Consider the following 25,505-nt stretch of genomic DNA (forward strand, 5'->3'; position numbering starts at 1 on the left):
TTACAGCCTCGTATTCTCCTGGGAAAACGACTGCATGGTCTCCACTGTACCAGCTTTCTAAAGCCATGTTCCAATTATCGTGTTGCTCAAATGGAGTGTCCATAGAGAAATCTTCCACCCGTACAGGAAAGAGTGAGCACCACTTTCTACATTTGAGCAACCTAAAAGAAAGGCAAAAGTAAATTTTCAGATTTACGAGCAATTTAAAAATGTTCCACCCTGTTCTGTTTCCTGCAGTCAGTTCGTTTTGCAAAGAGCTTTTTAGATAGCAGGACTGTGTTTGGAATTCCAAGTTTTCCTCCCACGCTGCCATCTGCAAAGAGACATTCAGAGAGACTATATTGGAAAATACATGAAGAACTGGGTTTTTTTCCTAGCTACTGTTTTTGTGCACGTCTAAGCTCCTGACCTATGGTTAGTGTCTGTTGTGTAACTCCCTACTGTTTCTCTTGCCTTTTGCTAAAGAAATTAGTTGCTCAATGTAGACAACTGGGTTCTGGGGGTTTTTTTGTGGGTTTTGGTTTGGTTTTTTTTTTTTTTTTTTTTTGGGTGGTGGGTGTGGGGGAAGGGGAGTAAGAGTTTGTCTCAACTGCATCAGCATGCTTTTCAAAGAAAGAAATTGGAAGAAAGAATTCTTGACTGTGGTGAACAGAAAGAATAATAATATATTTGGTCACGTAGCTCTGTGCCATCTGCCACTATTACAGTAATGATGGCCCAGAATTCTCACCTGCAGATGGAAAACAAAAAGTTGAAGGTCCAGGCCTGAAAAGATACATAGTAGGTGGTACCTAGGAGTCTGGAAAGACTTCCAAGGAAGAAGAAAAGGTACCTCAAGTCTTTGTGGTTTTTTTGTTGATGTTACTTATTGTAAAGCATTCTAGAAGATGATTTCTCTTTCAACTGATTGCCCATTTTCATGCTGCACTAGGGATAATTCCGGCGCAGTAACCACTTCAGTTGGTTCTCCCTGTCGTGCTCAGTGGCTCAGACCACCTACTTGCCACATCCAAATCCTGAAAATACACTTTAGCTTCATGAAATACCAAGGCTCTGGGCTTTGGCTTGTTTGAAAACAAGTGCTGAAGTCTTAAACACAGCTCTTCCAGTGTAGCACCTTTAGAACATTTGTTTGACAAACTAATACAGATAGAGCTAAAACTGCTTTGATGGAGTTTGATTATAGAACCTAAATCACCATTTCATGGTGGATTTACTGTAATTTTAATTCTGTTCTTTCTTACACAGGAACTCTGCTTCATTCTATCCACCCATAAGTGACATTCCTGAAGATGTTTTCTATATCTGTTTTCTACTCATCCTCCACTTTTTACTCCTTCACTCTGCAGGCTTGATCAATTCTGGGATTTGGTGGCAAGAAAGAATTTGAGGGTTTAGGAATGATCTAAACTCTGCACGGTGAGAACTGTATAAGCATGGCCTGCCGGATGCTCTCAGAGCAGAAAACTTCTGTGAGAAACTCCCAGTAATGTCATATTTTCCAAGGCACTATTATAAATTTGATTTTTTTTTTAAAATCTTCGAGTGACTCAGAAATCTGGCACTGTCTGAAGTATGAGCTTTGCTGGTATAGTATGAGTATCTGCTGTGGGAGGAAGGGTAGACTTTGACGTTAGGAGTTCTCCTAATCCAATTAAAGATGAATTTAAGGAACCAAGGTAGAAGAAAGAAACCACAAATAACAGCTGCTGATCAGAGTTCAAAAGTCTCAGGACAACCAAAGACCATGGATGTAAAAGTCAGGATTAAAACGCAGTACATTATCTAATACAAGGACACATTACGGTAAAAAGCAAAAAAACCCTTTATTATACTGGGCCAGATACCAAATAGAACATTTTGCCCAATATACTTCTTAAAATACAAAATATTTCTTACCATTAGTACTTCTGGCACATAATCACTCAAGTCATAATTAAGGACTTTATACACTTATTTACATGAGAAAAGAGATTTTTCTCCCTGACGCTGCCTATGTAATCCCACCAGAAGGTTTAATCCAGTTTCACATTAATTGTACGTTCTTTATATTCTGTGTGCAATGCAAGGCATCTGTAGGTTAGCCCATGAATATGCAGGCATTGAAACCTGCAATTTCAAAGTACTTACAGATTGCTAAATAACCTGGAAAACAAGCCCCAGACTATTCAACAAAAGCAATCTTTTTTCCCCTCCGCTGAACTGTTTTTATCTTAATTCTTATCTCTAAAATGGTGGCAAAACCCCCACATTCACTAGAAGCAGTAGAATAATACGTTCATTAGTTTTCATACTGAACCAATGTACTTTCACCTGAAGACTATGAAGAGATCATGCTGGAAATGTTAAATATACATAGTAGTGGATTGAATGTAAACATTTATTTACAGTGAAATGGATTAAATGAGGACAGTAATAAATCAGTTGTGCATTCAGAGGGTAGTACTCAGGCTCTGCGTTAAACAAGGCAGACATCCAATTAAAAATGCCATTATTTTACGGACCCCACCACTGATGAAATATGGTTTGCTGTGGAACTGCCTTTAAAGTATGCAATTTCACGGCAGGCAGTTGTCTGCCTATCTGCACTACTCAAACTCATCAAAAATGACTGGTGCAGCTCAGCCCTTGAGCTGGTTTTGCCAAGTCTGCCAGGAGTTTTGGAAATGTGCAGGGAAAGTGGTGGGCAGGCGATCCTGGAGCTGCTGCCTTCGGAGGAGGCTCAAAAGCAGCGTGCGGTCACGCCTGACTTCTGCAATGTGTTAAGGCAGCTGCACAGGCATCCGTTTTTGCTTTCTAAATGATTTTAAGATCTTAACCTCATTTAATGTAGACTGTTGAGAGTATGAATCTACACACATGCCCTCTTGAGATGCAATACAGTCCTGCAGCTGCTCATTCATTAGCATTTACCAGTTCTTCACCAAACCTAAACCAAGGCAGGACTGCTAAAGATTTAAATTTTACCCATGTAGTAGCCCTACGGGAAAGGGCAACATCAAGTGTTTTACTTTTTTATAATAATGCTGTTGCAAGTGTTACAAAGCATCAGGAAAAAACCACACAAATTTTGTAATGTACAATTGTGGCACTTGTTAACAAAAAGTCATTTTGGAAGGATAACAAGCATCAAACGTACCTTGGAATAATTCTTTTTTTTTTCTTTCTATTTTTTTCTCCTAAATTTTCAGGGACATAATGAACCAAAAGTGTTACTGGAGACGTAGGTCCTCTGTATCTTCAGCAGTTCAGACAGCCTTACAAGTTCACTTTTTCCAGTATTCATCAGCTTGTCCAGCTGCTGGATCTTCTTTAACATTACCTTGATAAAGAATCAATTCCAAACACAAGATTTTATAAATTTCCAGATGTTTTGTTAAAATGGTGACCTGCTGCAGCACAAAAAAGTTCCTCAGTCAGAGCTGATTATTTCTCACAACTTTCATCATCATCCTGGCCCCTCCGGATGATGCCACTGAAGAATGGAAAGGATAGCATCACGTTACAGTATGCAAGTGGATACAGCAGCAATAGAGAGCAGGAAAACTTTGTCTTTTTTTAAAAAAACTTATATGTAAAAGCTTGCAAATAATTTTCTTAATATGGAAAGACTGCAAAAAATATAATTAGATGAGGGAAAGTTCTGGCATAACTATCATTTGTGGGAGGGAAGAGGAGGAGTAGGAAGCATTCCAGGACAATAAAACTTACCTGTTCTGCAGAATATAATTGGTAGCATACAGAACAAGCAAAACTTTCTTAAAGACAAGAATTTGAGGTCAGTAGCATTATCGGATGTTTCAGGGAATCTCCTGAATACATCCTTGCAGGGAGATACGGCTGAAAGACATGGGAACATGTAACAAAACCAACTGTGCAAGCAGAAGGAAAGGCTCCTAAACTCTGAATATGAAAACTAATCACAACAATGGAACTAGCTTGGTTCTGTTCTTAGGAGAAGCCAAATCAGAAGATTTCTGGTACATCCCTGACTGTGAAACAACGTTAGACTTTTAGGTATTTGTAATCTCTTGGAATGCCCCTATGCTCATAAACAAACAAAGCCCAAAAGCCCTGGATCTTGCACAGATTGATGCAAGAAAGGCAGAATGTGTATTTTAAGACAGAGGTTTTCATGTGTTATAGGTCTTGAGACCCATCTCATTTGACCAACCAGTCTCAGATAAGACAGAAGAAACCCAAATTAATCAACTACATTTTGCTAATTCTCTAGTTTGTAACCTGAATCTCGAAGAGCCAGGAGAGAGCTTTGAAGCGCTTGCTCACATGCATACCGCATGCATCCAAACTACTTGGATCAGTTAGGACAACAGATGAGCAGTAGCACCGGTGTTTACTGCGTGACCTTTTACAGCTGCCATAAAATGGTTCCTCCTCCTCCCTCAGGGCTAATGCAGACATTTGGTTTGGCTAGCAGAGCTGGCAGGCTGCTCGTAGGACTAGCCAGAGAGTCAGCAATGCTTCTGGAATGGAGTTTGGCTTTGCTAATCATTTGGGCGAGGCAGTGGTCTGCCACAGGAGGAGAAAAAGAGAAGAGGTGTTAAAAAATTATCACACCTTTGTCTTTAAAAACACGTTCTTCTGGTGCACTCGCGTGGGAGAGCTGCACTTCTATTAGCCCAGCAGGTGCTGGGTGGCTCTGCTATGCTGGTAAAGAAGAAGGTGAGCAAGGGCGATGAAAAAACAGATGGGTTAAGCCACACTGACCAACAAGAACAGACCGAAAATAGACACCAGTGGGTCAGCATCTTCATCTTGTGCCAATCCTTCCCACAGCAGAGAGATAAAGAGCCTGTCAAGGAGCTCGCTAAGGAACTTCCAACTTCTTCAGCCCAGGAGAGGCACTGGAGAGGCTGTCAGCCTCCAGAGCGTCTCTGATGCAGCAGTTATCACAGAAGTTTGTCTCCAAAGAGCTTTTTTTGTTTTTCATAGGAGTGCCTGTTTTCATGTCGTTACAGTGGTTCACAAAGCATCTATAGGAGAATGTGGATATTAGGTAGAAGTTGAAGGTGCAACGCACTTTGATCTTGGCTTTATGTAAATTAGGATAAATCACGCAGGAAGATGTTCCTCTGCATATGCTAATGACTGCTAAAAAAAGGATCACCATCATCATCAGACAGTGAGAGACTCAGAGCTGGACACTAGGTTTAATATCAGTTTGTTCTCAAAACTCATAGTGAACAGCCACCAAAGCAGCAACAACAACCATCTCACTAACATCAAACGTATTAATAAAGCTGAAAGAGGCAATCTTACGTTGGATGAAAAGCAAGCAGTTATTGCATTTGTTTGGAAGCAGATCCTCCGTGCTCACTCTTGGCAATAACACAAAAATTTTTTAACACCCTGGAGATGATTTACTCATACAATACTTTTAATATTATTACCAGGGAAGACTTCAACAGGTACGAAACCCACTGTGTAAATGAATGTTGCTGTTCTCTGCTGGGAATCATGCATTCACTAGGTTCCTCTAACTGCATGCTCGTATGACCCTCATCTACTCTGTTGTTAAGGGTCTGCAATTTTTGAAGTAGGCTATAATACATAAAGTGAGAAAACCAAAGTCAAACCATTAGGAAAAAGATCTGCTTATGAATCTTTATTCTAAGGGTGAGGCACCAAAAATGAAGCAAAACAAATCAATAGCTAAATGTGAAAGCATTTTCACATTTGCAGACTCTTGAGACCTTGAGATTAAGATTTCTTTCTCTTCCATCACTCAGTTCAAAGTCCAAGACTATGTTTTTCAAAACTTAGAAAAACATTTGTCTTTTAGCGTTCCAAATTCTTTACTCAACAAAGTTTTAAAACAATTTAGTCTTCATTATTTTGCAAAGAAAAATCTCTGGGATTCAAACTGATTGCCTTAGAACTGTCACTTTAAATTTATCACTGGGAACAAAGACAATGTTGCAACAACCTTATCTCCCTGAGTGGTTCTCAATCGCAAGGGTCATCAGGATCCATACCAATGTTGCCTACTTGACATTTTTGACTGAAGAGATGTTTTAAAATGTCCTGTCAGCTCTCAAGATAAATTGCTGAAGCCTTAAAAATGCCATGCACCGGGAACAATAAAGGGACAAGGAGCAACGCCTCTGGAAGTAACAAGAATCAGGTGGGAGGACACACAGCTTGAGTGAGGAGACCAAGTGCCACTTTTCTGTAGAGCCAAGGATGGGCCAATAGAAACTGATAAAGATTTCTACATGAGGTCAACTCAGCCAGACAAGCTTCCTAGCAATGTGACATAGATTTACTCAAAACTCATGTTCAGTTTTACTGCATTTTAGCTTCAGGTTTTCTATGTGGTTCCTCTTACACCATTAACAACACAAAGTACACTTTAAAATATTTATGCTGTGGCTACAGCTCCTCAGTTAATGTTGTATCATCTATGAATGGCAAAATAATGCAAAAAGCTAAATGCCTTACAACTTCCAACACCTGGGCAATTCAAATCCAGCATCACCCTTGTCCCTCTCCAGGCCGGGCTTCCAACAATGTTCTGCCAAGCTCCATTTCCTCCAGAACATTATCAACCAGTTCTCTTAGTGTATTTCAAAATAAGAGGAAAATTGTTTGGCAAAAGATATGGAGGTTTTTTGCTGACACAATGAGCTCTGAGGTGGCTTGCAAGTAACCTAATTTAGACAAAAGCCTACGCATGTTGGTACCTCTTGACGTTAGCATCATCATGTGCACAAAGAGCTACAGAGGCAGATGTAGCTGTATGATGTTGCGATTCAACGCACAGAGCTGCTTAAATAACTGGTCTATAGCATTAAACTAAAAATCAGTATTTGTGAGAACAGCATCTCACCCTGTCATTCTTCCCAGGCAGAGTGTTTTTGAGTCTATGTGCAGTATGCTGGTAGCTATAGTCACTATATATATCTACAAGTGAGCAAGAGAAGTGTGTTTAAGCTATCCCAAATGCTGGTTTCTGAATGTACATTTTTAAAGGATGGTTCCTTTCCTCACGGCCTGTGACTTACATCTTCAAAGTTGTCTAAACAATGCAAGTAGCTTACTTGGCTTTCCCGCACTATAAAACTTACTTTGAGCTGCATCCAGCTTCGACAGAGTGTTTGTTTTCAGACTGAAACCTTCCCAGTTCAGCCTTGGTAATGGTGACCTTCAGACTCTGAGTGGAGGCTCTCCAAAAGAGATCAGTGGAGGAGGAGTTACTGTAAACTTAAATAGGGACTCAGGTCTGGTTTGTTTTGTTCCAAGTAAAAAATCTTTGTCAGGAAAGCAAGTTTAGTGCCTGCAAAGACAGGTGTGTGTATAAGAACATTTATACTATTTCTCCATATGCTAATTGAGAGATTACTTACTAAAATGTACCCAATTCTCACATCCAGCATTTTTACAGCGCTGAAAATTTGGAGAGAGTTCAAAGTGATTATAAATTATCCAAGGTCAAAAATGGGTCTAATGAAAAGACTACAGCCTAGTTAGCTTATTCAAGAGATGGCTGGGAACCTAATCTTCAGCTGAAAGTGTTTACATAACAGAAGTCTTAAAAGAGAACGTTAGTTGTCTTTCTAAGAAAATAATAACATCTCTAATCACAACACACTGTGCTTGGTAATGCTCATCCTTCACTGAGAGAGACCCGTGGTGAAATTCTCTTATATTAAATACACTATATCGGTCATCAGCCTACTGATTTTAACATGAGTTTTTATGGATCATCAGGATACCTATTATCCTGGATACCATCAAGGATACATAAAATAGATGGCCAGAGAAGTTATCTCAACAAGTATTCCAACAGAAGATGTAATTAAATCTTGATGATGACATGTTCTGGTCTACTCTTGCAGATCCCAAGCCAGTTTTCTTTCATCTTTCCAAGAGGTATTTGGCCATTGCATTGCTGTCATCCTCTGCCTATAGACTATCTATCTTCTGCTCTGCTGCTGTATTAACCGGGTAGTGTGTCACTATGTTAAGACCCCGGTAACAAGGTTGGTTCTGCCTCTTGACAGCTCCAGGACTGCACATACCTAACAAGGGTGCTTGTTCTGTGCCACCCCTGGTAATCGTTCTTCAAACTAGCCAGTCACTGGAGAATTCCAGCTCCCCAAGCTCCAGGAAATGTGAAAAACGCAGGAAGTTATGGTGTGCAGCTACAGAAACTAACGTGCTGGGAAGAGTCTTGATGGCACTGTACGGACCATGGTTTGAAAGAGCATTATGGTTCAGGCTGGGACAACAACCAAACAGACAACTGGCAATCTGTCCTTGTTGAGAAGACTTGCAATCTTTCTGTCCAGTTCCAGGCAGCACAAGGGTAGTAAGCGCTGCGCTGTCTTCCGCACAGCCCATCTGTCAGCTCATTTCTGTTTGCCTTTTCTAAATCGCTATATTCTACAACACATACTGAGTTTTCATTACTTGATACTCAGCTGAACAATATCAGCTGTTACCAATACATTTAATCAAGTTTTTTCTTCCTGTTACAACCCTATTAAAATTTTTTTGTAATATCTCAGGATAAACCTGTATGTGTCTGATCTACCAAAGGACACTGAATTTGTCCGTTGTTGATCACACAGATCAGTTTATAAAGAACTAGCACTGACAAGTCCCTAAACACACCAAATGTAGGGCAAAAGAAAAAAAAAAAAGGCATGTTAATGACTTAATAATGAGTGTGAAATGTTTTTTCCAGTGCCCCCCAGCCATGCAGGACAGCAGGAGGCATTCTTACTGACAGCAACTGCAAGCATCTCCTGCTTTGCAAGCACCGTGGGGGAGTGAGGGAGCGGCTGCCTGGTACTTGGTTGCCAGCTGGGGTTAGACCATGACGGTGCCACCAGGTCTGTCCCTCACCTCTTCACATTTGAGCTTCCCCAAAGCAGGAATCCGAGAGAAGCCTGCAAAATGAGCTCACATAATTTAGCAGAAATAAAATAGCAGAATGAACAATTGCTTCATTGAGCTAACTCCTGTTTATACTCTGGAACTTGAATACATTGGCAATCCCAACTACAGGATGCGAGGAGAGTAACACACTGGGAGAACATCTGCCATCCCAACTGCGACCTGGAAGGAAACGTGACCGTGAGTACTTGGGTTCAGTATGAGAAAAATGCTAACTGTCTGTTGTACACTTCAGGGGACCGATGAAGTTATGTGTCCTCTGTTTGTGCAGCTTTTTTTTCTTTTTTTCCCTTTTGTTCAGAAAGCCAGATGTTACTAAACTGCGACCTGGCCCTGTGACTTCCAGTGAGTGAATATTCTTTATTGCCTCTTGTCCTGAGAGACAGAATTTTAAAATTGGGCACCTGTACTTGTCCACGACTGAGCGGGAGATAAGGTGAAAACTTGAGTAAAAGCTTTCAAGCCTGACTTCTGCAGGTGAACAAACCAGGAAAGTCTCCTGCAGCTTGGCTCCTTTGGGACTTAACAGCCTCACATCCAGGAGGGCAAGGAATGGCTGGGAGACATAAACACAAGGTGGGGAAAAAAAACAAAAAAAGAAATCGACTTTAAATATTTTCCTGAATTAAGGCAAGCTGAAAAGAACTCTTAGTGATTATCTGGAAGCTTACTGTGCTTTCAGGTACTGCTCGGAGAATGACATTTACATATGCGTAAATGAATTGGAAGGGATTACCCCCCCCTTGGGCAAAACTCATTACATCCAATTCACCCGCTATGCAACCAACTTCCTTGTAAGAAGAAACACAGGCGCTTCAGCCCAATAAAAGAGAAGATGAATATCTCTGCGGATTTGTAAAGCCCTCAAACAAGGGTATAAAATTCATAACAATTCTATCTGGTGGTGTCTGGTAAATCAGTAACGTGCCATAAGGCAACCTTCCCTGCTAACGTCCGTAGCCAGGGACACTTGGCTAGTTTGAAATACAGGGAAATGCAGAAATGAACAAACTTACAAAATTTCACATGCTGTGTTAGAGCTTTGGAGGCTGCACTGAAGCACTGATGAAAATGGTATGCTAGGTATGTAGTACTATATAAAGATGTTTATGTTCTGGAGTCTTTTTGTTTTCTTAACCTTTGAAGTTAAACAGTTTGTGTGGCAAAAACTCAGTTGCCACAAGCCAGTGGCTGATGGGGTGGTGTGAAATGTGTTTTGAGAATGACTCAAGCCAAAAAGTGGACCAATGAAAACTACATTCTACGTTAAAAAACCACTGGACGGTTCACAATGAGGTGCTATTTTAAAGAGCATTCTGTGATTTAAAATCATATAACACTTGAGAAGCATGTTCTGGTTTCCAAGTGTCTAATGTCAATTCAGTGTTAATTAAAATACACCGGCCTTTCATTGACAGGCATCTGAATCTTTGCGAGAAAACAGGAGCAGGAGGGACTGACATTACCATCCCATAAAGATGTCACCTATCCTCTGTACCCTCTCCTGGTGCTTACCGTAAGTTAACCCCAATTACAAAATAATGCAAACAATTACAATTGATTGTACAATAAATCAACATGCCAAATCTTGATTTTAACTTATTTGTATGATTTTAAAATAACATGCTCATAGCTGGAGGTAAATTAACGTATCAAAAATTAATTATCAGGTAAATGTTGCAGTTGATCTACTAGTATAAATGCTTTTAATGTAATTATATTCTCTGATGTAATAATTTCCCTGTGCTCCAAAACGGAAGAAATGAATAACAGTTGAAGAGACTATAGATTTCCTATTCTTTAAATATCTGACAAGTAAAAAAGCAGGACACAGGTCTTAAAATTTCCCATTCCTTTGTAATCACTGCATTTTTCTGAACACTTGACCTTGTCTTTCTGGTATATCCATGAACTGAGGGTCAGGAATAAAAATGTGGGTAGTATGTTGAGGTTCCCGTCAAGTAAATGCAGCTTACAGCTATGAAAACTACAGGTTTTTTTGCCTACTGAGTTCTTATTTTAATACGTGTTCAAACCCCCTCGTTTAGGTAGCTTGCTACTGGTATTTCAAAAAGCACAAAAAAGTGACATTTAGAAGGAAACAATCTTTTATATATATATATATATTTATAAGGCATTTTTGACATTTTTCCATTGTTTGTCATATCCACTGGTAAGTTTAAAAATGTCATTTCCTTCCCTAACAATCTTAATTTTTCTCTTTGCTTTGATATTCCATAAGTAGCAGCGTGAGCATCTGTACGGCTTTTTGCATGCTTTATACTAGGATAAATTCTCGTTATTCAAAAAATTACAGATGCAGAAGGAAACAGGAATTCAGCTGCTCCCAATGAATGAGGTTCCAACACTCTGCCTTATGGAGCAGGATTAATTCCTAGTCCCTGCAAAATTAAGGTATCTTCCAGTCCTGTGATACCTATGAATGACAGAACAACCAGGGAATTGTCTTGCACATTTACATTCTTCCCAGTTCCTATTATGACTAGAAGATCATAAGACTTAATACTCCCAGGAAGCTGTAGCTTGCTCTCTTTACCTGAGGACCTGGTAGGATCAACACGACCTCTGGCCTCTGCAGACTGCATACTCTGCCCTAAGTCCTGGCCTTCTGGGTCTTTGGAGAATCTTTTGTTGGCTCAAAGAAAAGGGAAGGAAGGTAGGGTATCAGAGCACTGGCGTTTCTCCCAGCTTTTTGCAGCATGAATTGCAGGTGCTCTTCAGAAGCTGCCGAGACCCCTATCTACCTGCTATTTATTTATTTACTACCAACAGAAGGCATAGCAAGAGAGAGAGGAGTCATAAATCCCAACAGTCTAGAGTCAGAGAAAGAAAAAGAAGAAACATAAAGTAATATTAAGTCAGTAATGGTACCATGTTATCCCACTGAGGTGGTCCATCTTCTGGCTACCTACTGCTCAAATGGAAAGTTCAGTCTCAATAGAAGTGACAGACCACAGAGGGGGATGAGTTTGATATGATTTGCCTAAGAGCACTTAGCATTCATAGCGATGTGTTAATGGATAGGTATTCGATCCTTTTATAGTCAGGAAGGAATGAGGGTAGTGTTTAAATGCTCTGCCAAGGAACATAAACAAAGTCAGCATTACAGTGGTGATGCTGGTAGGAAGGTCAAGCCACTAGGGTGTCCCCTCTTTTCTTTTTTTTTTTAAACCAAAACTAGTGGTTCCTTGTTTTACTGTAAATAAAGCTGGTAGTATTGTCAAACGTAGCGATTTCAACCTTGTCTTTTCTGCGGTTTGTAATTTTGCAAAACTGACTCTTTTTTTTTTGGGGTTTTTTTTTTTTTTCCCGACTGAAACTGCATGCAGTCCATGTCTCATTATCCTTATGGTTGTTGAGCTTTTATGCTCATTTTCAGCTAAGAGTGATTTGGGTCAAACAAAAACATTAAGGAATACTACAGTGTACAGCAATTTATATCAAAGCCACTGTACGTATTTCACAGCAACACTCTGTTCTTTCTGAACAGTAGATCAAGGGATTAATGTTTGATAGGGGAATGGTCTTGATGTGAAAAATAAGTTTTTGGTGTTCTCACAAACTTATACCTTAAGATGGCTGAGTTACAAGCCTCTGAAAATTGCAGTTCATGTATGCTTTGTAGCTTTGCAGAGACTTTGTAGAGCTTAATAGCTATATTTTCAGAAGATTCTGTTCATTCCAAGTCCTTTTTTTGTTTTTGTTTTTTTTTGGTTTTTTGTTTTGCTTCTGGCTACAGGGATGGAACAGATTTTCTCTGAATTGCTTTTGTCTAGTCTTTGCTGGCTGGAGGGCTTTGAGTACAGAGAATGTCTTATCTGTCCTCTCAGCTGGTCATTGTCTGACCATCCACAGACACAGGCAGTGCAAGGGAGAACGTAGTGAGCTGGAGGGTACCGGGACTAGAGATGGGGCATGCTGACAGATGGCCAAGAACAGGCATGGGTATGTACCCCAAAGGCAGCTCTGTGGGTCAGACTCCTTGTAGCTCCTCACCATTCACTGTATGCTCCAAGTTATGCGATGGGGAAGCAGCTCTGCCTCAGCTCAGTTCCATGTGGGAGCAGAGACAAGTTGCTGAGGAGCTTTAGGGAGAGAAACAAGTGGTTTGGGGAGATAGTGATCTCCAGATACTAAAATTACATGTTAGTGTTGCCATCCTCCAGCTGGGCATCCAGGTTTAACTCTTCTGGTGTCACAAAAAATCAAACTGCAGCTTGCTCATCATGACAAACTATTTATTTAGCAGGAGAAACATGAGCTCTGCTCATCTAAGATCCGTCATCCGAAAGACTAGCCTTCTCAATCGACTGTCAGAGAATCATAGTATGGTTTGGGTTGGAAGGGACCTTTAAAGGCCATCTAGTCCACTCCCTCTGCAGTGAGCAGGGACATCTTCAACTAGATCAGGTTGCTCTGAGCCCTGTCCAACTATACAGTGTTTTCTTGAATGTCCCCTCCGTTAGATGGTTGATCTGACCTTGGATCATTGGGAATCATGTACTTCCTGTGATGAGGTTTCCTTCTTGAAGCAGTTCAAGTGGATTCGAATCTGCTAGGACTTCTGTCGACAGTTTTTTAAATAACCCTCTCCACTGCTTGGTGAGGCCTGTCGGCTAATAAAGCCACAATCCCTTTTGATTTCTTTCCAGTTATTTTCTGCATCTAACCTGTCTAGTTTGGGTTCTAATGGCTAGAAATGGCTAAAATATGGCTAGCAAACTATAGCAAACTGCAGAGCAGAAGGAAACCATTAGTTCCCGCTTTTATGTATGACCATGACCATACACAAATGCTACCTACACCACATCTACAAATTCCACATCAATTTTTCTGCAAGTCTTAAAGCATGAGTCCAATGGCGAAGAAAGACCTGCGGCTAAAAGCATAGAGCATACAAAGCACTACAGGTTTTTACAGGAAAAAGAACTAAAAGAAGATGGAGTTTCTTAGAGACTGCTTTCTTGTTTTGTCTGTTTTTGAAAAGCAAGGGAAAGTTCCTAAACACCGTGCTTAAAGAACATCAAACTTACAAAGGTGAGCTCTTACAGTGAGGGAGGTGCTTGAATTAAGGTTGCTTTCAATAGCCATCTTGCATGAAGAAAAGAAAGGTTTTACAAACGATAAAACAGGAACACAATTTACTATTAATAAAATAATGATCATGGCAAGACTGACTGGCAGATTGTGCTATGAAAAAAAAGAGGTTGTGACCATAAACGATAGTTAAGAACTATCGGAAGACAACTTTCAACCCTGTTGGCACTGGTCAAAAGAAGTTATCCAACTTTCTGCTGAAAACACTCCTGGGAATTCTGCTGGAAGGTCAGGAAGGATACTTGTTCAACAACTTCATTGTGATCACATGGGTTAACAGCCTTCGCGGTGAGATACTCATGACCACCCCCAAGACGTGCACTACTTTTTGGGATGGCATTTTATCAGGCTTGGAAGATAGTTCTACTGGGAATGTTTTACAGTTAGTGTAAACAGCCCCAGCTCATGCATGTGAAGGATTTGCATAGCTATGCAAGTCAGTGAAGAACAGGACTCAGACATTATCCAAATGGATTTGGGTAAACAAGTTCTGCTCTTCACAGAGAGAACTACATCAGCATGTCAGAAACCTAAATATTGCTGGACTTTTTTGGTAGCAGAGCATCCATCAATGGACTCTGTAGTGCAAAAATGAAGGTGGCACTGAGCCTGAGCCTCTTCTCGGTGAATTTAGTGGCTCTATACTATAGATGTAGTATCATAGAGAAATAAATTTAATCTTTGGCACACTTTCATGTGTGCAGTGCACTGCTGGTTTACTGATTGAGAATGGGAGAGCTGGAAGGGAATAAGCGCTGAGGAACATTTCATCTCCAAGAATCCCACTGGATGTTTCAAGGCTCAGTGTGCCCATCCACGCACTACCCTTTCCCAGTTCCCTCATCAGTGGGCTTTACAAAGGCAGCTGTGAAAGTCACAGTGATACTGGACAGGCGAGTGGATGTCTTGGAGAGGGGAAGGAAGCTGAGCTAGGGCTGGCTCGGGTCCTTCTGGTGTTCTTGACATGGTCTAATGTAGGCTGCAAGATGTGGTTCCTTAAATTCAGCACAGGACTACACCGCAGAATAAAAAGAGGGAGTAAAGATAAAAGATAAAAATCTCATCTGCTAGGAATCAAAGATTATGAATTCATTTCATACACATCACCAGACATCCATTAACCAAAATGGGTTTTGGTTAAAAGGATGGGCTGTGTTTGAATCCACAATAGGAAGATGAAAAGCTGCACAGTCCTTTCATATTTCATTTTTTTTTAGCATATTGCTTCCCAACATCACAGTATTAAGGAGAGGCTACATCCCAGACTCACTTCAGAAAAGACATAAAATAATCAGCTTATGTCTTTCATTTCTCCTGGTTTGCAGAAACTTGTAAGCAGCAGATTACCTCTCATGAACAGGTTCAGAGATACTTTTTTATTCACCTACCTGTAGTCACTCTACAGGATTATTTAGGATAATCTTCAAAAGAGCAACTAAGGAAGTCAAACTTAAACCATTTTATGAAACACCTTCTGCTTTCATGCCTATTAGCTCTCTTTTTCAGTTCTAGTAATAAGATTACAGTAACATTCTGCTTCCATAAAATCATGACAGGTATGAATATTAAGTAACCAGTATGGTTCTCTGATTTATTCTGTACTTCTACTGATAGTAGATACGTCAGACATTTACCACACTAATTCACATTCTCTGCACACCTATCGTTGATTGCAGAAGAACTTCTCTAAATGGGTGGCTTTAAACCATATTTTAATAGAGCAGTACATTTCTTACACATTTGTAATGTTGGTCCTAAGCTGCATTTGTTGCACTGCATGTGGAAGGAGATCGTCCAGTCCTTAACCTCATTCCCTCATCTGCAGTTTCTGCCAGCCCCGTTGAAATAAGGTGTGAGATGCTTTAACTCTGTACAGCTTTTCCCTCCCGTTTTAGATGTGCCTGTGGGCCATTGCCTGCAGAAATCAATGTTTTGTCATTACTGCTGATGCCGAGACTGAAGCAGCGCCCGGCTGGTAAGAACAGAATTGAAATCCCACCTCGCACAGCACACGGGCACTTTGGGCAGTAGAAAGATGTGACGGATCCGTTGATCAGAGTTGCAGCAGTTTACATGCTTCAGTGGAATCACAGAGATTAGCCCAGCTGGGACTGTAGAGTATTTGTTCTGACTTGGTAAAATAAAGTTTTCAACCAAGATAGAAAACCAAGCCTAAAGCTTGGCTTTTATCTTCATAAAAAGAAATGGTTTAGAGCAGGTTTTTTTCCATGCTCCCCAATGCACTACTGGAGACTGCAGTGTGGATTCTTTTCACATCCACCTGTAAAAGCATCTGAATTTTATCACCCAGCCTTCCTGAATTCTGACTCTTTTGCACTGACTCTTTGGTGAATCTGCTGACTTGCTTGCTTCCGTTTAAGTGGTTTTGGTTATTTGGTGGCGGAGGAGTGGTTGTCTGCTGCAATTACTGTTGTTTTGATTGCGTCCACTGAGAAAAATGGTGGGGCCTGTGGGAAGCCCCTGTGTGATGGAGAGCAGGGCAGGAAATTGCTGGAAACTTCATCTGATATTGCCCAAAGCAGCCAGATTGTGACAAATGACATTTTATAAGGTTGCTCGGGCAGCTCGTCCAGTGGCTGGTAACTCTAAGGCTGATGGCAAGCACGGGGCTTTTCTGTCCTTCATTTTTTAGTGTAAACTGACATATATGTACTGGTAATGAAATGTTTGGTTGTACAGCAGTTTTCATCTGGGGATCGTAGCTATTTACTTTTATTAGCAAATCCGGGTTGTTTTTCTCTGTGGGGCTTACTTTTATCAATCTGTTTTAATAATTGGCACCCATGGAGCAACCAAGCTCCACTATCACAGTCTGAAACTTCTAAGCAGTTTACCTTAGTGTCATGCACTCAGATTTTGCCTGTGAACAAATGCTGATGCTAAATCAGTGTGGGAAGACTGATAATTAAAGTGCTTGTTGCCCCGTGACGCTTCCTGAAGACATTCTGGACCTCAATAGCCCCAAATGGGTCAGATGTTTTAGTGCACAGTTGTGTTAGCGCTTGGTTTGAGCTGCTGTAGGACAGAGACTGACTGTGCTCTTAATTTGTTATTTCAGATTGCTTGTGGGTGATCACCACATTGTTGCAATTTTAATTTTTTTTGATCAAAAGGAAAGAAAATACTGCTTTGCTTTTTTTTTTTTTTTTTTTTCCTGAAGGGGTTCTATTCAAAGAGCGAGACTGCCAGCCTTGGGAGTTCTGCCCTTCTGAAAGCTGTCAGAATTTCCTGTAAGAGTTGCTTTTATAAAGGCTGCTTCCTCTCAGATTTTTATGTTGCTTTTCCTTTTTTTCATTTCTTCTCTTTGTTCTTACTCTCTCCCCACTTGTTCTCATTCATTTAACTTGAATCTGTGTACTTCAAAAAAGAACTGAAGTAATAACTTGCTGATTTCTACAGTTAACTTCATGTATTTACATTCTTCCCTGACCACCTCTTTATTAAATAGAAAGCAAATTTTCTTGAGACTGGTATTGCTGTCATTAGCACAATTTGGGGCAGTAGGTACTTGAAGACTTGCACCTGCTTCTGAAGCAGCAGCCATGACATTTTTTCACCCTTGTTTCATTATGCCTGTGCTGCCTAAGCCCAGCACAGTCATGAACCTTAATCCACAAATATTCTAATTTGTGGTTAACTGAAAGTTTCGTTGTTGTGCCCATCCTATCCCAACAGTCCTTCCTTCCTTTCCGGCCACTCCTGCCATGCAGGATGACTCACTCAACTTCCTGGGAGTTTTCAGTCGCAAGAATTTATTGACCGAGGTGTTTTTACTATTATTCACCTCTGCAGGCATTGCAAAGTCAGAGAAGCTATCCAGGTTCTGTATTTTAAGACACAGTTATTTCACATGAGGGTGCTTTTTCCTGTGTTGGAAATGAAACAGGTTTGTGGGGAATATGCTGCAAGACTTTGAGTATTTCAGCAGGTAAGACATTAAAAGGAAAGCACAAGCCATGCATTTATAGGGCTATGAGGTTTAATTCTGGTTTTAGTTAGATGAGTGTAGGTTCGTTGAATGAAATATAACTGCATCACTCGATCTGTCCGAGTACTTTAAATATGTATGTCAAAGATGAAATTGCAGTTAAGAGTATGAAGTGGATTTTGATGGCAAATATCACCAGACATCTCTTTTTCAGGATTTCTTTATTAGAATCAATAACTTGGGAATGACAGGGCAGACTTCACATAAACTGCTGAGAATGGTCCTACATATGTACTGTAAAATTCTGGAAAATGGATTAGTTAAAAACTCTAGCAAATTATAGTTTTCAGGTATTTAAACTGAGTACCTTTAAACCCAAGAATTCTGCATTAAGCTGAATTTTTTCCATTATCCATGGGAACCTCCCACGCATGGACAGATGATCCTGTTACTCCACTGAGTGGGGTCTGTGGCAGTACCCTCTGATCCTGCTCAGAGTCCTCACCCCCTTCTCCCCTCTATCCTAATCCTTCTCTGCCTCCCATCCATCTGCTCCACGTGGCTTCCTGCGCTCTTGTTCCTTGTCGCCTGCCCTGCTGTGTCCACTCTCAACTGCAGGCATTAGCCAGGCTGTTACAGAACCCGAGAAGCTCCACCACACGCCGTTTCCAGAGCTTCTGCCTCAATGTCATCAGCTCAGCATCGCTTTCACAGCAGCTGGCTTGTTTTCAGAAACTGAGGAAAAGGCGGGGGAAGCAGCGGAAATCAGACTTTCCGCTGGAGATGTGTAATTCCAGCCCAAACAATAGTGATGCAGCAATGACTCTGTAATGCACCCGCGTCCCTTCTGCTGGTGCTGGGGGTGTCCAGGGGCCTCTCAGTGTGGCGGCTCTCTCATCACAGCCAGGTTAATGCTCTGCTAGGGATGCAGAGAGAGGAACCACCACACCGATGCATAGCACCAGGTGTAACAGTAACATCTACCAGCAGCAAGGTAATTCCCAGGCTGGCTTGCAAGTATGTGTTGTGTGGACCTGGTGAACAGTCCAACACAGGCTCCTCATGCAGGAAGCGAAGGGCTGGCTTCTGTAGGGATACGTGTGTTTACCTTAAAAGAAGAATGTGCATCTTTTTCCCAGAACAGACTGTTTTTTCTGTTCTTTCGGCCACAGGCTGCATTCACGCTTGCTCAGAATATAACAAACACAGAGTTTACAAAGTGTTTCCTTGACTCTCCTATCAATTTCTGTCTCAATGAGTGGTCTCCCGTGTCCTGAGCAGGCTTCTGGAAGCACTTTCTCCCACAAAAGCGGTTTTGGCTTGACACCACTCCTGGATTTTACAGAGCTGATCTTCACACAGCCCCTCGGCCTGACAAGTCACAGGGAGATCTTATGGTGACAGCTAAAATCATAATCCGGCCTTTGGGCACGTCTGACAGAGCTGATGCCTCTCAGGAGCACAGAGATGTGGACTTAGATATGAAAGTAAGTTCGTTACAAATGACTAGGGGGAGGCGGCGGGCCCCCTCTGACCCGCGGCTCGGCCCGCACACACCCAGCCGCGCCCAGGGCGAGCGGGCTGGCAGAGCGCACGCAGTTTTCCCACATTTCTTGAGAAGCTTGAGGTTTTCCCTCTAGGAAAAGTCCGCACAAGCACGGAGCAGGCAGCAGCCGCCGGGCCCTGTCAGGGCAGAGGCGGGGGGGAAGAGCGGCGCGCGGCCCGCCCGCCTCAGCGCGGTGCCAAGCGGCGGGGACGGACGCAGCACGCGCGGCCGCCACCGCCCCTCAGAGCGGGCCCCGCCGCCGCCGCCGCCGCCCCTTTAAGCAGGGACCCCGCTCCCGGCCTGCCCCGCGCCGGCAGCCCCGCCCCCGCCCGCGCGCGCCGCCTCGCCTCGCCCGGGCCGGGCCCATCCCGTCCCGTCCAGCGGCCAGGCGCGGAGCGGCGGCAGCCAGCGAGCGAGCCCCCCTCCGCCGGCCCGCGCCGCTCGGCCAGCCCCTCCGCCGGCGGCCCAGCGCCATGGGGGGCGGCGGCCAGCGCCGGGCGCGGGCGCTGTGGCTGGCGGTGCTGTGGTTGTGGTTGCCGGGGCGGTGCGGCGGCGCCATGGACGAGTGCACGGAGGAGCGGAGCGGCCGGCCGCAGCGCTGCATGCCCGAGTTCGTCAACGCCGCTTTCAACGCCACGGTGCTGGCCACCCACACGTGCGGGACGCCGGCCGAGGAGTACTGCGTGCAGACCGGCGTCACCGGCGTCACCCAGTCCTGCCACCTCTGCGACGCCGCCCAGCCCCACCTGCGCCACGGCGCCGCCTTCCTCACCGACTACAACAGCCCGGCCGACGCCACCTGGTGGCAGAGCCGCACCATGCTGGCGGGCGTGCAGCACCCCACCGCCGTCAACCTCACCCTCCACCTGGGTAAGGCAGCGCCCGCCGCCCCGCGCCGCCCTGAGGGAAAAGGGCGCCAAAGGCGGCGGGGCCGCGCCGGGCTGAGGGGCGCTCGGGGGGCTGTGCCCGGGCCCCTGGGGGCAGCGGGTGGCCGGCGCGGGGTGTCGGTGGGTGTAAGCGGCTGGCTGCCGGCTTGGGGGAGGCTCGTCCCGGGTACGGGCTGGCTGCGGAGTCCCGGCTGTGGCCGAGGGCTCGGTCCCGTAGGGCGCGATGCGGGCTTCTCTTCGCCCCGCGGCTGCTGGCCCGTGAGGAGAACCTGAGCTGCAGAACGGCCCTTTCCAAACCTGGATTTCAGCCTCCTCCGCAGAGGCAGAGCCAAACCGAGTGTTGAAGGGGTCGCTCCCTCGCAGCCCGCGTTGGCAGTGCTGTCGATGCCCCGTGTGCTGCCCTGCAGGCTGCCGGGCGCGTCTGCCCGGTACCCTGGTACGCCGGGGCAGCGCTGCCCGTGAGGTGCTGGGGGGGGGGGGGCGGCTTTGTCAGAGAGCGGTCAGCATTGCCGCAGAACTCCTAACATCGAGTCATTAACAAAAAAGGTGAATTTTCTCATAATTGGCATGTCCAGAGGTTCCTTCGGGATAAAGTGTTTTAGCCCTCGCTTTGGCTTATGGGCAAGCTTTTCTTTTCCCCTGTGCATTCAGTTGTTTAAGCTCTCATGACGTGGAGGAAGAGTGATTGTTTAGAACTGGAGGACAAGCCAGCCAACGGAAAGTTAAAACCACAGCTTATATCCTCATGTCATCAAATAAAGTGAAAATTAAAAAAAGTCCTGCTGTAACCATTCACAGTTTCTAATCAAGAGCAGCCTGTTGAATCTTAAGTTTAGCGTCAGTAGCGCGTCTCACTTCCAGAGGAAAAAAACTTACGTTAGGGGTCAGGCAGCTGGATCTTGGGTTTGACAGCCTGCGAGCAGGTTGTGTGGAAGCTCCCACCCGAGCTGGTGAGGTGATGATGGGATGATGGTGCCCAGCCCTGTACTGGGGTCACCTGAGCGCATCCATCTGCCCCAGCAGCTGGGAGTGCCTTGCTGCCCTGAAGTGTTTCTTTGTGTTAGGAGCTTCTAAATAAATACACCACAGAAGCATATGTAGTCATTTGGATGAGGGGAGATAGTCACTAAGGCTTCTTTATCTTTATCATTTTTTTTTTTTTTGTACATTTGGAAATTTTTATGGAAGGTGCCTGGAAAAAACAGTAAGCTAAGGTTTTATCTCAACTTCTTAATATAAATCATCATCATTCTTCATTAACAAGGTAAAGTTTAGTTTATAGACACATCTGCATTACTGCTGTCCTTGACTCTGTGCACCCATATGCATACGTACATATGGGTATTACAAAAATAATGTTGTTCCGACACACTGAAGCAAACAATGTGCCATGTCCTGAGCACTGAAGAAATGTGCATGTTTCTGTGATGAAAACTGCATCTTTAAAATACTGTAATATTGCAATATGATTGCTAGTCACTTGGGTTTTAGGTTTGTTTGCAGACTCTTGTAGCTTTGTATATTTGCTCTGGCGTATTTTAGGCTAGAGTATAACTTTTAAGCAGAAGGTGCGTGACATTCAGATACTTGATGTTTTTTTTTCCCCATTTGTTAACCCCCCGCCCCGAGTTAGGGGTTTGGGTGGCATATTTGTAGTGTAAAGCCTTTGAAGGATCAGAAACTTGTTACTGGCATGGTAGTGGTGGCAGGACTTAGTTTTAAGACAGCTAGCAGCGAAGCATTAAGCTATCTGTGCATGTGCTGTGTGAGCAGTAGACATTCCTGTATGACTTTGTATGCGTTGCTGAGTTCACTGCAGGCTGAAGAACCGTCAAGCACTGCAAAGTGCCATTTGGGGCATCTCCAGTGCCCCAAACTCTGCAGCATTGCTCTGCTCTGCTTCTGTGAACTCTTCAAACCATCTTTGTGTGCATGAACTGTTGGGTGCCGCATTTGGATTCTGTGTGCCTGAGGGCCATTCCCCATGGCGCACCATGGTCTGCGGGACACTTAATTATTGACCTCAGTGAGAGAAGAGGCAAAGAGCTTAACAAGTATTTCTGTACTCGGTAGGACGTAAATGCATTCTGGGACACAAAGCCCTTTTATGCAGTTAGTTCTGCAAGATCTTTGAGGATTAGGCTGTGTGCTCAAACCCGTATCCTTGTTTGATTCCGCAGTTGCCTTTATTTCTAAAGGCACTGGTATCCTGAATGGTTAGTGCTGCTTTGCACCCATTCAGGACCGGCAGCATCGACTCTAGGCTTTCAGCATGTAAATGCCGTCCTGCACTGAGTTTTCTGCAGTTTGGGATGTCTCAATTAACATCCAGTGATCTTAAGTCAGTGTAGATCAGAGTAATGTTTTGGAGGAACCTGCAAGAGGTCAATAAGAGCTGTGGGCCTGTTGCCAACATATGAATGTGGGTTTCTTTGAATCTTACAACTTGTAGTTCAAAACAAGTTAAAAAACCCCTTTGGTTTGGGGACTAGATGCCAGCAAAGAGCCTGATACAGAAAAATACAGCGCAGATCACTGTTACAGAGTTAAGGGCTTGGATCCCTGGAAGTATTTGGAGAGGAAATACGTGCCCAGAAGTTAGGGTGTTCCCTGGGGAGAGGGGAGTTGGCGTAATTACCAGTCCCTGCACAAGGAACATCTGGAGTTATAAAAGCTGTTTCTCTTTGTACGAGAGGGTATTAAGACCCCCTAAGTAAGAGGCCTCCCCGGAGAGGCTCGGAGACGTGAGTCTGCAGCTGTGAATCAGGAGAAGGGGGAAGCTGAACCCATTCCCAGGGTGGTGTCTGGGTAATTAGGTTAGTGGGCGAGAGGAGGGGGAGCACTGCTGTGTCCTTTCTTCCACTTATCTTAAAAGTTTCCTTTCACTTCCTCCGTTTTCCAGTTCCTCAGGTTGAATTATTTCTAATTTTGACTCGACCCAACCAGTCTTTTGGTTCCCCCCCGCCAGCCCCCCAACACTACCCTCCCGCCATGTTCCCATATATTCCAGGAATAAAGGACTATGCGGCAGCGGTGCCAGCTTTTAAATAGAAGATGGCAGCCGAGGCATTACAGTATGTAGATAGTTGTCTGCTTTTTTTGAAGCCAGAATGTCACGTTATTTTTACAGTCTGTGCTGTTTGCTTCTGCTGGGAGCATTGGGATAGCTCTGGCATCTCCCCAGCACTTTGTGTGCGTATGTTTTAGCACAGCTTTGCTATTTAGACCCCTAATGCACCAAAACAAAGACGTGTGTTAAAGATGCTCCTTTGAGCACTCAAAGAAGGGGTAAAGAAGTAGCATGGAGTATTTTTGGTGCTGAATGGTGTTAATTAAGGGCTTATATTTTTTCAGATTTATCTCTTCTTTCAGAGCAGATTCTCACGTCTTCCTTCTGCAGCTCTAATTTTGCTGTGCTTTCTGTTGTTTCCACACCTTTTAAAATCCACTTTTACATGTGCCTCCCTGTTCTCTTCCCAGCTGGCCCTGCTGGAGGCATCTCTCATTTTTCCCCACCACTTTTACTCTCTGCTTGGATCTGCTTGATTTCAGCTATCGTGATCCTCGTGTTTTGTTCCTCGGACAAAGAGGCAGCGTCCTCAGCATGCTGGTGGCTCTTTGGTTGTTGTGGGGTGGCCCCACCTCTGCTGGGAGCAGTTGTGCTTTTATCATCAGCCTGCAAGCTAGGAGCACTCTGGTCTGGCTTTCCCAGTGCAGGTGAGTCCCCACTGCATCTCAGCAGGGACAGTGCCCAGGAGATGTGCTTGACCGATGATGCTGGTGGCCTCTGCTGTGAATTCAGGGATGCCTTGTAGGCAGGAAGGACCAATTCCTACTCCTGTCATTGCCTGGGAAGAGGAGCTGGTGTTTGGTGCTGGGAGGCAGCCTTCTGCTAGCCTGCTTTTCAAGAAGAAAAATGAAATCGCTGGTTACCTTCATTAAAAACATGTCGGCTGTGTCTGTGGGCATGGATTGTGGTTAGAGCTGAGTGTTCCTGCTCTTGAATTCTTCTGAAATCCCTGCTGTAGACCAGCCTAGAAACCCATGTCACCCAGCCGGATGGTATCTTGTATGTATAAAAAGAAAGACTTGTAAAAACGGTTGGTGGTTAGGAGAAATGGATTGCCTGTCTCTTTTACGTCCTCCTTTTCTAACCACTCAGTCCTTTATTTGGCTTTGAGGAGAGCGATGGTGCTTGGTTATATATACTTTGTCTGCAGAGTGTAGTTTGGGGTATGACTGCCATTTGAAGGCATTTACAAGGCAACCTAGGCAAGATGCCAGTTCTTGTGTTCAGCCTCAGCTTGATTTGCCAGTTGTTTGTAGCAGATGAGATTTTTTTCTTTAGTGCAGAAAAGCAGCTTCTTTTTTTTTTTTTTTTCATTTAATGGAGGGCTATAAAGTGTGCCTTAAATTAAGTACCTAGTTTATGCTGCTGGGATGCAATCAGTTGCTTTGTTTTACTTAGTGCAGCAGAGCGATGCCCTTGGTTTGCTGGTTATCCTATTAAAAGTTTACGAGGCTGCGGTTCGTTGCCTTCCTAGGGAACCACCGTGAAACCAACTGCCAGCAAGCAGGACGAACGCACGTGAAGTTTTGCGTAGCATAGCTGCAATTTGAAAACTCTTGAGAAATGGTAATTAATGCTCTGGGAGAGTGTTTCCGGCACTTAGGCTGGCGTTACGGGGTGCGCTGGGAAGCCCTCGCAGACTTGTTGAGCCAGGGCTGGGAAGGGCCAGCCCTGCGCCACAGTGGCTTCACGGTGGTATTTGAGGAGCCCTGGGGGGGGACTCTATTTTAGTTGGTTTTGCAGAGGCTTGATTTACAATTTGCAGGTTTCAACATGAGTAGTTAAGAGATCAGGGCTTTTAATGGCCAGCAGTTGTTTAGTGCGGTTATATAAAGTCGCTTTAAAGCTCTTTATCGCTTCCCGCATACCCTTTAAATTCCCAGGTTTTCTCCAGTTCCTCTGTCCTGCATCTTTCTTGGGGTGCTGATGCCACTGCGTGACGTCTTTGGGAGTACTGTACGTGGCAGAGCGTTTATTTTGGGGGATGGAGAGAGCTGAGCTTGTGTGGTATTT

At 43.8% G+C, this 25,505-nt stretch overlaps 2 protein-coding genes across 2 annotated transcripts in view; both read left to right on the forward strand.

Moving 5' to 3' along the window:
• DHX9 (DExH-box helicase 9) overlaps positions 1-19,731 on the forward strand; it is a 54,432-nt gene extending 34,701 nt beyond the window's left edge. The window contains exon 29 of the mRNA XM_080407537.1: positions 1,350-19,731. The gene's annotated coding sequence lies outside the window, so the exon portion shown is untranslated. The remainder of the gene's footprint in view (positions 1-1,349) is intronic.
• Positions 19,732-19,859: 128 nt separating this feature from the next.
• LAMC1 (laminin subunit gamma 1) overlaps positions 19,860-25,505 on the forward strand; it is a 69,133-nt gene continuing 63,487 nt past the window's right edge. The window contains exon 1 of the mRNA XM_080407531.1: positions 19,860-20,405. Within this exon, the coding sequence (XP_080263657.1) occupies positions 20,009-20,405 (397 nt within the window). The 5' untranslated portion in view covers positions 19,860-20,008. The remainder of the gene's footprint in view (positions 20,406-25,505) is intronic.

This window comes from Falco punctatus (assembly GCF_963210335.1).
Source record: "Falco punctatus genome assembly, chromosome: 11".
Classification (NCBI taxonomy): domain Eukaryota; kingdom Metazoa; phylum Chordata; class Aves; order Falconiformes; family Falconidae; genus Falco; species Falco punctatus.